At 40.7% G+C, this 15,058-nt stretch overlaps 1 protein-coding gene across 6 annotated transcripts in view; it reads right to left on the bottom strand.

Moving 5' to 3' along the window:
• The window catches only part of LOC107867851 (endoplasmic reticulum metallopeptidase 1), a 74,688-nt gene extending 59,855 nt beyond the window's left edge, over positions 1 to 14,833 (bottom strand). For 5 of the 6 annotated variants that reach the window (XM_016714305.2, XM_016714307.2, XM_016714312.2 and 2 more), the window contains exons 1-4: positions 14,692 to 14,833; positions 14,316 to 14,554; positions 13,418 to 13,503; positions 13,216 to 13,317 (exon numbers count right to left, since the gene is read on the bottom strand). In XM_016714305.2, coding sequence (XP_016569791.1) covers positions 13,216 to 13,317; positions 13,418 to 13,503; positions 14,316 to 14,528 — 401 coding nt within the window. In that variant the 5' untranslated portion in view covers positions 14,529 to 14,554; positions 14,692 to 14,833. Of the gene's footprint in view, positions 1 to 13,215; positions 13,318 to 13,417; positions 13,504 to 14,315; positions 14,555 to 14,691 lie in introns of those variants that run through there. The other variant, XM_016714310.2, reaches the window with a different exon arrangement.
• Positions 14,834 to 15,058: the final 225 nt, after the last annotated feature.

Below are 15,058 nucleotides of genomic sequence, written 5' to 3'. Positions count from 1 at the left end.
GTATTGTGTAATTGATAACCTTGCTGGATTGATGAATAAGAAGGGGGTTAAAGTCCCTAACATGAAAATGGACTTGAATTGTGTGTTGAACTAAATTGTCGTATAGAATTGCTAATGAAGTGTGAATGGCTTGTACAGATCTTAAGGACCATAGTTTGAATTGTATGATGAGTTGAATCAAGGCCTTGGCCTATTGAAATGGTTGAGCAATGGAGGCTCCCATGAAGATCATGTGGTTATGTATGGTGTTAAATTGGCTAAATGGGTTAAAGTCCTTATGTGTGAAATTGAATGTATGTGGATGCATGGACAAAGGGTTAAGAGTCCCAATGTCAGCGAATGATAGTCATGATGGCTTGAGGTTAAAGTCTCTTGCCTAATGAAATCGCTTGTGGTTAAAGTCCCTCGTATAATGAGATCCCATGAGGTCGAAGTGCCTCGCCAAATGAATTGGCTTGGGGTTAGGGTCCCCTATCTAATGTTGCATGAGGTTAGAGTCCATTGCCTAATGTGTGTGCATGTGGTTAGAGTCCCTTGCTTGAATGAATGTGTGTGAGTGGTTAGAGTCCCTCACTTAAATGGATATGTATGTGCTTAGAATCCCTTACTTGATGATATGTGAATATGGTTAAAGTCCTATGCTTAATAAGAAATGCTCGAATCTATGAGTATGGAAGGCTAGAGTCCTCCATTGCATGTATGATGAATGAGTGCTTTCTAAGTGTTCATAAGACTTGTCCCCTTGGTTGGCACGTGATATGTCTATATGTATGGATAAGGTTATGAATATGATTTAATATGATATATATTGACTTCTAGTTGAATGATGATGCTATTTTATCATTATCCTTGAGTTACATCCTAGCATTCCAACTGCTAACCGTCTCCGGATGCCATGTCCCCACGCGACATATGGGCCAGAGTCTTCTTCTCTTCCTGTCCAGTGATTAGGTGATCGAAGCGGTTCGTGCGTTGACTACGGAATGGTGAGCTTCCTTATTTCGGAAGCTCTTGGTCCCCTATCTCTAGACTTGTCTTATTTCGACTTGGTTCGGCTATTGTCGGGGGTTTGTCTCGACATATACATTTATAAACTTCGATTGTATAGAGGTGTTGTGGATGACTGTGGACTTGGGTACATTGGTTAGTTGATGAATCTAATAAATTGCTTACACATGTTTAAGTTATGACTTGTAGTATGTTTTCCGCTATCTCATTATACGGTCGAGACTCACCCGACCCATATGATTGATGTGATGATTGTAATGGATTATCTAGGCGACCTCCGGTTCATGTGGGCTTGAGGTGCCCATACGACATGGCCCAATTTTGAGGCGTGTCAAGTTGGTATCAGAGCCTAGGTTCATGGTCAGTTGGGTGTCCACAATACTGTGTCGAGTAGAGTCTTTTTTATGGGTGTGAAGTGCGCCCCACTTATAAAAGAGGAGCTATGAGACATTTTAGGAAATATTTCCCTTTCTTGTGTTTCAATCTCAAGCTATAGAGTCTAAGGTCTTGGATTCCTCTGATTTATGTTTGCTATCTTCCAGATCATGCCTCCAAGTAGATCTGAGACTCAGGCAAACCCTTCTGAGGGCCCTATGGACGAAGCTCGTCCAACTTCTAGAGTTCGGACCCAGGCTAGGGCTGCGGCATCCGACCATCTTTGTAGGTTCCACCTGTCCCCACCAACCCCAACTATGAGAGTGACCCTCCTATTCCGTCACCTCAAAGGGATACTACTAATGCCGAGTTTCGTCGCTCGATCAACCTCTTGACTTAATTGGTAGCTTCCCAAGCGAAGCGTGGTGCTCCGGCTACTGTTTCTTCTGAGGCCATGAGAATTGGCCAATTTATGAGGTTGATCCCTCTTATGTTCTCCGGTACGAAGGTTGAGGAAGATCCTCAGGGCTTCGTTGATGAAATGGAGAAGATCTTCAGAATCATGCATGCTACGGAGATTGAGGCCGTTGAGTTTGCTTCCTACCAATTGAAAGATGTAGCGTACCAATGGTACGAGGGGTGGGAGTTGTTTAGAGGTGTTGATGCTAGTCCCGCCATATGGGAGGACTTCTCCGAGGCTTTCTTAGACCGCTTCTTTCCTCAAAAGTTGAGGGAGGCAAAGGCGGAAGAGTTTGTTAACTTGAAGCAAGAGAGGATGTTCGTTCAAGAGTATGCCTTGAAATTCCATCAATTATCAAGGTATGCTCTCGAGATGGTTTCTAGCATAAGGGCTAGAATGCGTAAGTTTGTCTCAGGATTGTCCCGTGAGTTAGTCCTTGAGAGCAAGGCGGCCTCGTTGATTGAGAACATATATATTTCTAGGTTGATTGTGTATTTGCAACATGTGGAAGAAGAGAAAAAGAAGCAAGTTGAGCTTAGTGAGAGGTAAGGAAAGAAATTTAGGCCTTCTAAGCGTAATGGTGGTAATGGTGGCAAGTGGCCACGGAAGAAATGGGGGAGTTCGAGCTCTTTCTCCTCGGCTAATGTTCGCCCTTCTTACCCAAAGTTTTCGAGTGATCGTCGAACTCAGTTTAGTGGTGGGTCCCGGGCACAGGGTGCCCAATTCCAGGCTAATGGTGCCCAGTCAGCTCCACCTCGCCCTCCTTACAAATTCTGTGGTCAAAGTCATCGTGGTCAGTATGAGAAGAGGAGAAACAGATGTTTCCATTGTGGTCAAATTGGGCACATGCAGCGTGAGTGCCCCTCTCTAGCAGTTTCTTGGGCCAACAGTACCCCTATTGCCACTCCATCTACTCCCGCACCGAAGGGTGCTATGTCTGCCTCTGCTTCTGTTTCTGGCACCGATGCTGGCCCGAACCGCTTGCATACACTTGCTACTCGCGAGGATTCTGAGGTTTCTCCCAATGTTGTCACAAGTATGTTGAGACTTTTCTCCCGTGATGTGTATTGTTTGCTTGATCCAGAGTCTACTCTTTCTTATGTAACCCCGTATGTGGTTGTGCATCTTGATTATGGTCCCGAGAGTCTGTCGGTTCCTTTTTCTGTTTCTACCCCGGTCGGAGACCCTGTGGTTGTTAGAAGGGTCTATAAGGGGTGTGTGATATCGGTTGGTGGTAGAGATACTCTTGTAGACTTGATAGAGTTGGACATGGTTGATTTTGATGTCATTCTGGGGGAAGGATTGGTTGCACTCTTGCTATGCTTCCTTAGATTGTCGGACCTGTAAGGTCAAGTTTCAATTCCCTAATAAGCCGGTTATTGTATGGGAAAGTGGTTCCCTAGTGCCCAAAGAAAGGTTCATTTCTCATCTAAAGGTCCAAAAGTTGATTTCAAAGGGGTGTTTGTATCATTTGGTCTGAGTGAAGACTCTAACTCGGAAGAGCCTTCCCTAGAATTCGTTCCCGTGGTTAATGAGTTTCCCGAGGTGTTTCCCAATGATCTTCCCGGTGTTCCTACCGATAGGGAAATTGATTTTGGGATTGATCTTGTTCCGGACACTCATCCGATTTCTATCCCTCCTTATAGAATGGCTCCGGCGGAGCTAAAAGAGCTTAAGGAGCAATTGAAAAACCTCTTAGATAAACGTTTTATCCGCCCTAGTATGTCTCCACAGGGTGCTCCCGTGTTGTTCGTGAGCAAGAAGGATGGTTCCCTTCGTATGTGCATTGATTATCATCAGTTGAACAAAGTGACCGTAAAGAATAAATATCCTCTTCCTAGGATCGATGATTTGTTTGATCAACTTCAGGGTGTGAAGTGTTTCTCTAAGATTGATCTTAGATCGGGTTATCATCAGCTTAAGATTAGGGATGCAGATATCCCTAAGACTACCTTAAGAACCCGATATGGCCACTATGAGTTTCTTTTCATGTCTTTTCGGTTAACCAATGCCTCGACGGCATTCATGGACTTGATGAATAAGGTCTTCCGTCCGTTCTGGGACATATTTGCCATCGTCTTCATTGATGACATCTTAGTCTATTCTAAGAGTAAGGTGGATCATGTAGATCACCTCTGTGCCGTGTTGCAAACTTTGAAGGATCATTGTTTGTATGTCAAGTTCTCCAAGTGTGAGTCTTGGTTGAAAGTCGTAGCTTTTCTTAGTCATGTTATCTCTAGTGAAGGGATCATGGTAGATCCCCAAAAGGTTGCGGCGGTTAAGAAGTGGCCTAGACCTACGACTCCAACCGATATTCAGAGCTTCTTGGGTCTAGCCGGTTACTATAGAAGGTTTGTGGAGAGTTTCTCTACTATAGCTGCCCCGTTGGCCAAATTGACCCAAAAGAAGGTCAAGTTCTTGTGGTCCAATGCGTGTGAGGATAGTTTTGAGAAGTTGAAAGATAAATTGACTTCGGCTCCGGTTTTAACCTTGTCCAAGGGTAGTGATTGTTTTGTGGTTTATTGTGATGCTTCTCGTGACGATCTTGGTTGCGTGTTGATGCAACATGGTGGGGTGGCGGCCTATGCGTCTAGACAATTGAAAGTTCATGAGAAGAACTACCTAGAGTTGTTAGCCGTGGTTTTTGCGTTAAAGATTTGGCGGCATTACCTCTATGGGGTTCATGTCGCTATCTTTTCCGATCATAAGAGTCTCCAATATGTGTTTACCCAAATGGAGTGGAATCTCCGACAAAGAAGGTGGCTCGAGTTGTTGAAAGACTGTGATATGAGTCTTCATTACTATCCCGATAAGGCGAACATGGTCGCCAATGCTCTTATTGTCCATGGGGAGTTTGGCCCATATAGATGAGGATAAGCGGGAATTGGTGAAAGACATTCATCATTTGGCTAATCTTGGAGTTCGACTTACGGACTCCGAGGATGGTGGGGTATTTGTGCTTTCGGTATCTCAGTCGTCTCTTGTTGTTGAGATAAAGGAAAAGCAAGTGTTAGACCCCAATTTGATGAAGATCAAGAGTAACGTAAGTCAACACAAAGTTGCCGACTTTGTGATTAGTGGTGATGGTATCTTGAGAAACCAAGGTAGGCTATGTGTTCCCGACGTCGATGGATTGAGGAAAAAGGTCATGGCTGAGACCCATGGATCCCATTATGCCATACATCTCGGTTCCACCAAGATGTATCATGATCTTAGAGAGTTCTATTGGTGGGGTAATATGAAGCGTGATATAGCTAGTTATGCCGCAAACTGTATGGTGTGTCAACAAGTGAAAGTTGAGCACATGAGGCCCGGGGGCTTGTATCAAGAGATCCCATTACCCGAATGGAAGTGGGAGGCAATTAATATGGATTTCGTTACCGATCTTCCTAGATCCCGGAATCAATATGATTCTATTTGGGTCATTGTTGCTAGAATGACCAAGTCCGCTCACTTTTTGCCCGTAAGAACTACTTTCTCGGCGGAAGATTATGCTAAGTTGTACCTTTCGGAGATCGTGAAGTTGCACAGTGCTCCGGTCTCTATTATTTCGAATCATGGTCCTCCGTTTTCATCCCACTTTTGGAAGTCGTTCCAAAAGGGTTTGGGTACTAGAGTGTGCCTTAGTACCGCTTTCCAGCCGCAAATGGATGGGCAACCAGAAAGGACCATCCAAACATTAGAGGATACGTTGCAGGCTTGTGTGATTGCTTATGGTGGTAGTTGGTATGACCACTTGCCTTTGATTGAGTTCGCCTATAATAATAGTTACTGCTCTAGTATTGGCATGGCATCTTTTGAGGCATTGTATGGTAGGAGATGTCGATCTCCAATTGGGTGGTACGAAGTTGGCGAGGGTAAGTTGCTTGGCCCCGATCTAGTTCACCAAGCCTTAGAGAAGGTGAAGGCGATTTGTGATAGGTTGAAAACCTCTCAAAGTAGCCAGAAGTCCTATGTAGATGTGAGGCGTAGAGACTTAGTTTAGTGTTGGCGATCAGGTATTCTTAAAAGTATCTCCCATGAAAGGAGTGATGCAGCTTGGTAAAAAGGGGAAGCTTAGTCCCCGGTATGTTGGTCCCTACTTGATTATGAAGAGGGTTGGCAATGTTGCCTATGAGTTGGAATTGCCTTCTAGTATGAACTCCATTCACCCGGTTTTCCATGTCTCTATGTTGCGGAAATGTGTGGGTGATCCTTCGTTGGTTGTTCACTTGAGGGATGTTGATATTTCAGACTCTTTGTCCTATGAGGAGATCCCGGTGAGGATCTTGGATTGGTAAGTTCGCCAATTGCGAACGAAAGAGGTGGCTTCGGTAAAGGTTCTATGGAGGAACCAAAAGTCAGAGGAAACTACTTGGGAAGCGGAAGAGGACATGAAGTCCGAGTATTTGTTTCTCGTTCCGGAAACTTGGGATGGAGGTATGTGTTGATCTCCTTGCTTTGATTTATGTCTTGGAAAGACAATGGGTTAAAGTCCCCAATGTGTTGAGTGATTTGTGTCATGTTAGACCATGGGTTCAAGTCCTTAATGTTTTGAAATTGTGTGCATTTTGTTGTAATGGGTTTAAGTCTGATACGAGTCAAAAGGACACCATAGCTTTCGATGACACCATGGGAGGCCAACGGATAAAGACTCAAGCTTGGGGCTTGCCTTTGATGCCTAACCAAGAGAATAAGCATTGAAGTGTGAAGAAAGACTTCAAACACTCCAAAGCTGCCCCATGTATACACTCCAAGGCCGCCCCCTTTGTAAAGCCTCATTAAGGGCCTTTTAGTCTTTTATTATGTAATAAGTTTAGGACAAGACTTTAAATAACGCCTCTTAGTTCATTTTTCAGCAACTTTGATATTTTGAAAGATTTCTCTTTGAGAGTATATTACAAGTGTGGAATCACTTCTGCAAGTGTGGATTCACTTGTGGCAACGTGGAATTATTGTGTTGGTTACCTGTTTAGAAACGAGCGTTGCTTGGGGATTCCGATTCCCTTGAGGTCTTCGTAAAAGTGTGGTGTTGTTTATATGATTTATAGGGGTCTTTGTGTTTGATACACACTTAGGTTCTTGTTTATTGTATAATCTTATGTCTCACTATCTATCTTTACTTATTGCATTTTGTTGTCTTATCTCATGTTTGTGTTTCTGTCGTGAGTTGTTGTTCATCTTGTGTTCGTTTTTCTCTTGCGTTGTTGGTTGCTTTTAGTGTTTCCTAATCGTTTTCATATCATTTGGTATCAGAGCAAGGATTGATTTCATTTCTACGAGATTAATCTTGGGCTTGTTAACTTGAAAATCACAAAAAAGAGGTGTTGAAAAACCAAAAATCTCAAAAAAGGAAATATGTCCCGTTTTTGTGCTTTGGCGGAAATTTTGAACTTAGATTTAGGAGATTTTTATGTGTTTTGGTTGTTTCTAGTGTTAGCCCCTTCTTCACTAACACTAAAAGAGTCTAGATTCGAAGTTTGAGCCATTTCTGAGTTGTTCTTAAAATTTGAAGGTTGTTGTTGTTGTAGATCTAAGCTTGTACGTGTGTTGTTGTTGAGGATATTGAGCTTGGACGTGTGTTGTTGATGTTTGGGGTCCAACGTGCACCTAGAACTTCAAATTTCAAAAGTGGTGTTCTCGGTGTTCTTCACCATCTTCATGTTTTGTTGAAGAAAGGTCTTCAAAGTTGGTTGTTTGATCTAAGTAAGTGAAGAAATAGAGTGTGACCTTTGGTTTGTCTTGAAAACATATCTCAAGGCTAATACAAAAGAAGAAAGAAGACAAAGGGCTCCCTAAAAGTTGTCTTACCAAAAGGGAGAAAGGGCACCTACCAAGACATACAAAAGAGGAAAGAGCCAAAGGTCTTTCAAAAATGTGTTTTGCCAAAAATATGCAAAGAAAGTCAAAACACTTTTTAAATTTGAAAATAGCTCCAAGACTTGTGTATTTCCCTCCCTTAGCCGAATTTCCTCTCTTCCAATTGAACATTGATCAATACATATTGAAGACAAGAAACTATTTCTTTTTCAAAATTTCAACAACCAATGAGAGGCTGCCACGTCATTACCCTACCCAAAATTGCTTAAGCTCAAATTTCAGATTTCTTTGTTTCTTTTCTTTGTTTCCTTAATTCCATTTCTTGGTTCTAATACTAATTAGCATTTAGTAATCATCTACTAGGTTGAGAATTAGTTGTTTGAATCTGTTTCTTCGTGTTAAGCGTTCTTTGTGTGCTTTTATCTTTTTGATTCGTTGTAGTTTCTTGGTTCAAGTTCGTACATACTTTCTTTGAGTCATTTCAAACAAAAATCTATTCCGACCTCAAGCCACAATTGGTACCAAGTAATCTCACGGAGTATAAACGAGATATCAACACTTGCAACGCCAATTGAGTGACATTTCAAAGGTGTGAGCTTGAGAGCTTGTAAGGCTGTTTTCTTTTCTAACCTTAACTTGTTTGTTGTTTTTTGTTTTTGTTTAGCATTTCTTTTGCTAGGTACTATGGCATCGGGAAAGGTAACCACGAAAGATTTGATGGCCGCCATAATGAGGGTGAAACACGATGTTAATAGCCGGATGGAAGCCTTTGAAGGAAGAATGGAAGGGATGGAAAATTCTCTTTCAAAGAAGTTGGATAACTTAATAGAGCATTCAAGCTTTCCTAAATCCACCCTTCCCAATCCACCGAATTGTCAAGTTCCCTTGAGTGGACATGCTTCAAATGAACTTCAAGGTAATCAAACTAACTCTTGCACTCTAGTAAATGAGGCTAGTAGCCAACTAAGTGTGAAAGATATTTTATCTTTAAGTGAGCCTAATGTCTCTTTACTTCATGATGATAATATACAACTTGAAAGCATGAAAACACTAGTTGATCCTTATGATGACAAAATTGACTCTTCTAGTAAGAGCGATTTGCGTCCACATAGTGTTGAAGCCATTAGATAAGTGATAGTACATTGTCTTTGTAGAGATAACGTGGACCAACTTGTGTGTGAACATAGCCCACCACTTGGGGATGTTTGTGAAGTGTTTAAAGGACCTCAAGTGAATGGTGATGTTGAGAATGTTGGTCGATTGAATGGGAATGACCCTCTAATTGCCTTATTGATGATCATGCTAGTATAGAGGGTACAAATGATTGTATTGGTGGTAATCTTGGGAAAAGAAGTGTTTCCAAAACCTGTGTCCATGGACACTCCACCTATTTGATCCCGGTGATCATTTGAAATATGGTGATGTTGATGTCTTTCAAACCGTGGTTAGGAAAGACTTGTGTGAATTGTGCGAGCATGATTCTATTGATGTTAAGCATATTTTGTGTGTAAATCTAGTTTCCGTGATTGGAAGGGTAATTTACCCTCTAAAACCTCCTTGCTTTTACCCTTAGTTATTCCAACATGGGATGATTTGCTTGGTAATTTTGTTAATGGAACTAACTTAGGGAAATTTCTTGATGCTCTTCGTAGCCAACTCCTTTGCACTTCGAATGTTGACTTTTCTTCCAATATTTTGAAAGATGCTTGGTTATATGTGAACTGTGCACAGCCTTGGCATGATGCCATGATTGATTGTACTAACCCAAACCCTCATGCCATGAGGATGTTGTGCTTGTTTGTCCTTCCTTTGGTTTTGCAAGGTGTGGATTCAAGGTCGAATCCTTTTCAAGAAGGGGAGGATGATACGAGTCAAGGGGGCATCATAGCTTTCAATGACACCGTGGGAGGCCAACGCATAAAGACTCAAGCTTGGGAGCTTGCCTTCGATGCCTAACCAAGAGAACAAGCATTGAAGTGTGAAGAAAGACTTCAAACACTCCAAAGCCGCCCCATGTATACACTCCAAGGCCGCCCCTTTTGTAAAGCCTCATCAAGGGCCTTTTTAGTCTTTTATTATGTAATAAGTTTAGGACATGACTTTAAATAGCTCCTCTTAGTTCATTTTTCAGCAACTTTGATATTTAGAAAGACTTCTCTTTGAGAGTATACTACAAGTGTGGAATCACTTGTGCAAGTGTGGATTCACTTATGGCAATGTGGAATCATTGTGTTGGTTACCCATTTAGAAACGAGGGTTGCTTGGGGATTCTGGTTCCCTTGAGGTCTTCGCAAGAGTGTAGTGTTGTTTATCCGGTTTATAGGGGTCTTTGTGTTTAATACACACTTAGGTTCTTGTTTATTGTATAATCTTATGTCTCACTATCTATCTTTACTTATTGCATTTTGCTATCTTATCTCGTGTTTGTGTTGCTGCCACGAGTTGTTGTTCATCTTGTGTTTATTTTCTCTTTTGTTGTTGGTTGTTTTTAGTGTTTCGTAATCATTCTTGTATCAAAGTCCCTAGTATTGAGTTGATTCATGTCTTTGGTAAATGATGGTTCTGAGTCCCTAATCCTTAAATTGAGTAAATACTTGATAAGCTGATGGGTTGAAGTACCTAAGTTGTGAAATGAGTAAGTGTTGATAAACAAGAGTTTAAGTCCCTAAGCTTTAAAATGAACAAGTGTCTTGATAAATAATGGGTTTGAGTCCCAAAGACGATGACGTGAATGATTGATTGATAATGAGCATGATGTGTGTTATATCCTTGTTGTATGTTAGTTCTAACTTGTTTGAAGGTCGTTTTGATGTATGATAATGTGTTGGCTTGTGTCTATTGCTTGTCTTACCCCTCGTTCGAGAAAGAATGATCCAAGTAGGGGAGAATTGAAACACCTAGACTTAGAACCATTGAAAAACTTCATCTTTTGGTGTCACTGGGGTGTGTACGACTAGGGGGCTTGACTTGTACCCTTTGGATACGAGTCGTATCCTTCTCCTCCTCCCCTATCGTATCCTAGGCAGTGTGGTGAGGGTCACTCACTGTCCTAGGTACGAGTGACCCTCCCCTCAATCGTACCTGTACCCCTGGACAAGTTCAATTTTCAGCTTTTAACCAAGGGCCTTGTGGTCATTTCCCATGTCTAAAACCCTAAGCCCTCTCACTATATAAGTGTGTGTAGCCTCCTAAACATCCATTTTTTGATGGATCAAACACCCTAAATACTCTCTCAAGCTCATCTTTGAAGAATTGGAGGCTAAGGTTTCAAAAATGGTCTTCAAAAGGCAAAGGGGAGTCAATATTCTTGGTGATTCATCTTGTTTAAGGCATGTACCTCTTCCCCTTTCTAAATAACTCCAAACCCATGTATTTCACACTTGGATTAGTAAGTTTACATGGTGGTTTTGAAATCAAATGAAAAAGGTTTTGATGCCTAATGATGAATAATGATGATGATGATTCTTGCTTAGACTTATGTTTATAAATGTTAGTGATGGTAGTTTGCACATGTGAATGCTTGTTGTATATGGTCTAACATGTGGGTCTTGAGTAACCCTAGTCGTGATGGTTTCTACCATGAAATTGGCCTTAGTAAAGGCATGTACACAATGTGTTTGTGAAAATGGCCAAGTGAAATGTCTAGTTACATGATGATCATATTATGAACTAGGGCAATGGCCCAAAATGTATCAATGTTTGATAAATGATATTGTTAAGGTAAAGTGAGCCATGTATTGTGTAATTGATGACCTTGCTGGTTTGATGAATAAAAAAGGGGTTAAAGTCCCTAACATGAAAATGGACTTGAACTGTGTGTTGAACTAAATTGTCGTATAGAATTACTAATGAAGTGTGAATGGCTTGTACAGATCTTGAGGACCATAGTTTGAATTATATGATGAGTTGAATCAAGGCCTTGGCCAATTGAAATGATTGAGCAATGGAGGCTCCTATGAAGACCATATGGTCATGTATGGTGTTAAATTAGCTAAATGGGTTAAAGTCCTTATGTGTGGAATTGAATGTATGTGGATGCATGGACAAAGGGTTAGAGTCCCAATGTCAGCTAATGATAGTCATGATGGCCTGAGGTTAAAGTCCCTTGCCTAATGGAATCGCTTGTAGTTAAAGTCCCTTGCATAATGAGATCCCATGAGGTCGAAGTGCCTCGCCAAATGAATTGGCTTGGGGTTAAGGTCCCCTATCTAATGTGGCATGAGGTTAGAGTCCATTGCCTAATGTGTGAGCATGTGGTTAGAGTCCCTTGCTTGAATGAATGTGTGTGAGTGGTTAGAGTCCCTCACTTGAATGGATGTGTATGTGCTTAGAATCCCTTACTTGATGATATGTGAATATGGTTAAAGTCCTATACCTAATAAGAAATGCTTGAATCTATGAGTGTGAAAGGCTGGAGTCCTCCATTGCATGCATGATGAATTAGTACTTTCTACGTCTTGATAAAACTTCTCCCCTTGATCGGCATGTGATATGTCTATATGTATGGATAAGGTTATGAATGTGATTGAATATGATATATATTGAATATGTCTATATATGCTGCCATGTGACCTGGAGGTCAGGGGTTCAAACCTTGGAAACAGCCTCTAGCAGAAATGCAATATAAGGGTGCGTACGATACAACCTTGCAATGGGACCCTTCCCTGCACACTGCGCATAGCGATAGCTTTAGTGCACCGGGCTGCCCTTTTTTTTTGTTGAATGATGATGTTATTTTATCATTATCCTTGAGTTACATGCTAGCGTTCCAATCACTAACCATCTCCGGACGTAATGTCCCCACGCGACATAGGGGCCGGAACATCTTCTTTTCTTCTTGTGCAATGATTAGGTGATCGAAGCGGTCCGTGCATTGACTACGGAGTGGTGAGCTTCCTTATTTTGAAAGACATTCATTCTTGGTCCCCTATCTCTAGATTTAGTCTCATTTTGACTTGGTTTGGCTATTGTCGGGGGCTTGTCCCAACATATACATTTCTAAACTTCAGTTGTATAGAGGTGTTGTGGATGACTGTGGACTTGGGTACATTGGTTAGTTGATGAATCTAATGAAGTGCTTAGATATGTTTAAGTTATGACTTGTAGTATGTTTTTCGCTATCTCATTATATGGTCGGGACTCACCCGACCCATGTGATTGATGTGATGATTGTAATGGGTTATCGGGGCGACCTCCGGTTCATGTGGGCTTGAGGTGCCCATACGACATGGCCCGGTTTCGGGGCGTGTCACTTTCCTTTGGTATATGAGGTTAGCAATCAAATATCAATAACAATTTGGCAGGTACTTCCCAAGAGTTGCCTTTAACTTCTTCAGATTTTTCATAATTTAAGAGTGTAAGGAACCTTTTTTCAAAAGCAAAAGATCCATGACCCCTACAAATGAGCTCCACCCAAAACAAATTCTTTCAATTGATGAATGAGGAATAAAATTCAGGTAAGGACACTGATTTATCTTTATGCTTTAATAAAAAGAGAGAAAACAAAAAAAAAGTGTTGGTTGCTGATAAAATGTATAGATATATGACCAAACATCACATTCAAGCTGGTATACCTCATAATAATATTTGTATGATTTCTATAAGCCAGAGAGATGCTATGCCGTAAAAAGAACATGTTGAACGAGCCATTAACAATGGTCTCCTCTATCTCTATTCTGCAAGAATAAGAATCTATAATTGTTAGTTCTGCAATTGAGATTAAGAATTAAGTGAAGATGACTTTAACAAGTTAGAGAACTTTCAAATAAGACCAACCTAATACCAGGTTGAGCTCTCTCCTTCATCATTTCCAACTGTGTCTTAATATATTGTGCCGCTAGTCTCAGACCTTGACGCCCTTCCTGCGCGAAAAAAGTTTATCAGCGCATATTATATCTTAAAGAAGAGATATACTGAGACAGAGAGAGAGTAAAGGATAACCCAACTCTTTGCAATATTATCAACTTCTAAACAGCATCTAGTTCAATTTCTAAAGCAAGAAAATAACAAAGGATATATGGCAGGGCCGTAACCTTAAACAGAACTACTAGTAGTATGAAATGCCACAAAAAGTTATGGTTCATGAAACTCTTTTTTCTCTCAAAATCTGCACTAAAAATGTAATTTGGTGTTTGATGAGATTTTCTTAACCTCTTTTGGGCAAAAACTGTTTTTTATATGTAGTGATTTGTGGGCGTTGTTCTCAAGGAATTTTTTGTTCTTCCACCCACAAAAAACTCATAAATCTTTTTTTTTTAATCTGCATCAAACGTGGTTCTAAACAAAAGAGATTGAATCCTCTATACAATTGGGACCTCGCAAGTATACCAAATAAAACACTCATAAATCTTATTTCTACAAACTTGTTTTCCAGAAACAGTTTACAGAAGAAGACAAAAATTTGACTGTTGTGCAAAAGCTAGTCAACTGAACATGAGTTGCATTTCTTTCATCTTAATCCATATGGCATTAAGTAGAACAAGGATTGAGAAACTTCTAGCTACGTAACAAAGGTTGAACCATAAGCATGATAGATCAGAGTAAGTCATGTAGCACTAGCAAACTCATGCATGGATTAAGCACAAATGTACCAATACCAATTTCGTGTGGAAAGCCAAATTTAAAATTATATAAATAAAAGTGTGCCCTCAAAAATTTATTAGTCCTGGGATACCTGGCGACCTCCAATATCTTCTGATAAGACGCGGACATGCTCAATAGCTCTGGCCTCAGAAAAGCGATCAGGAGGAGCGTCCATGGGAAGAGGTGTGATGAACTTCATGTGAATGATGGAGTATACAAGCACTGATATCAATCCGTACAAAATCCCCAGACTAAACAGAATTTTGAATCCCGCTATATCACCCGACCTCAGCCTCCAAGCCATGACTTTGATACAGTATGTAATATTCTCTATTCAGTTCATACAGAATTAATTAGAATATACAATGTGGCTGGCTATGATATACTTTAACAAAGAAACAAATCGAATCGAGCCAAAAAAAAAAAAGTCAAAAGAGGAAGAATCAGTGAAAGGGATACATTCGGACCTGCAAAGAAATGTGAGAGTACTGGTCAGCTTCGTCAGTGTTAGCATTCTTTGATTGCTTTCGTCCGAATTCGGTTCCTTCAGCTTTTGAAGTTTTCTGGGCCCATCAACTTTATGGGGCCCATATGAGCGAAAAACTTTGGGAAAAGTACATAGGGGAAATGAAAAAAATAACATTTTAAATCTAAAATAATTTCACTAAAATAGCCTCAAAATTTAAATACCGCTAATTAGCCACTAAACTAATTTCACTAAGACCAAATCCATCGACATACACCTAAAATTGCAGCGATCTTTCACTTTGACACTCAAAGTAGACAGTGTCCATTTTAAACACCTAAAATAGTCATCGAATGTGTTACTTTGAC

The sequence above is a fragment of the Capsicum annuum genome, chromosome 4 (assembly GCF_002878395.1).
Source record: "Capsicum annuum cultivar UCD-10X-F1 chromosome 4, UCD10Xv1.1, whole genome shotgun sequence".
In the NCBI taxonomy this organism is placed as follows: Eukaryota; Viridiplantae; Streptophyta; class Magnoliopsida; order Solanales; family Solanaceae; genus Capsicum; species Capsicum annuum.
Note: the sequence above shows the minus strand (reverse complement) of the source record. Positions and strands in the feature narration are given on the sequence as shown.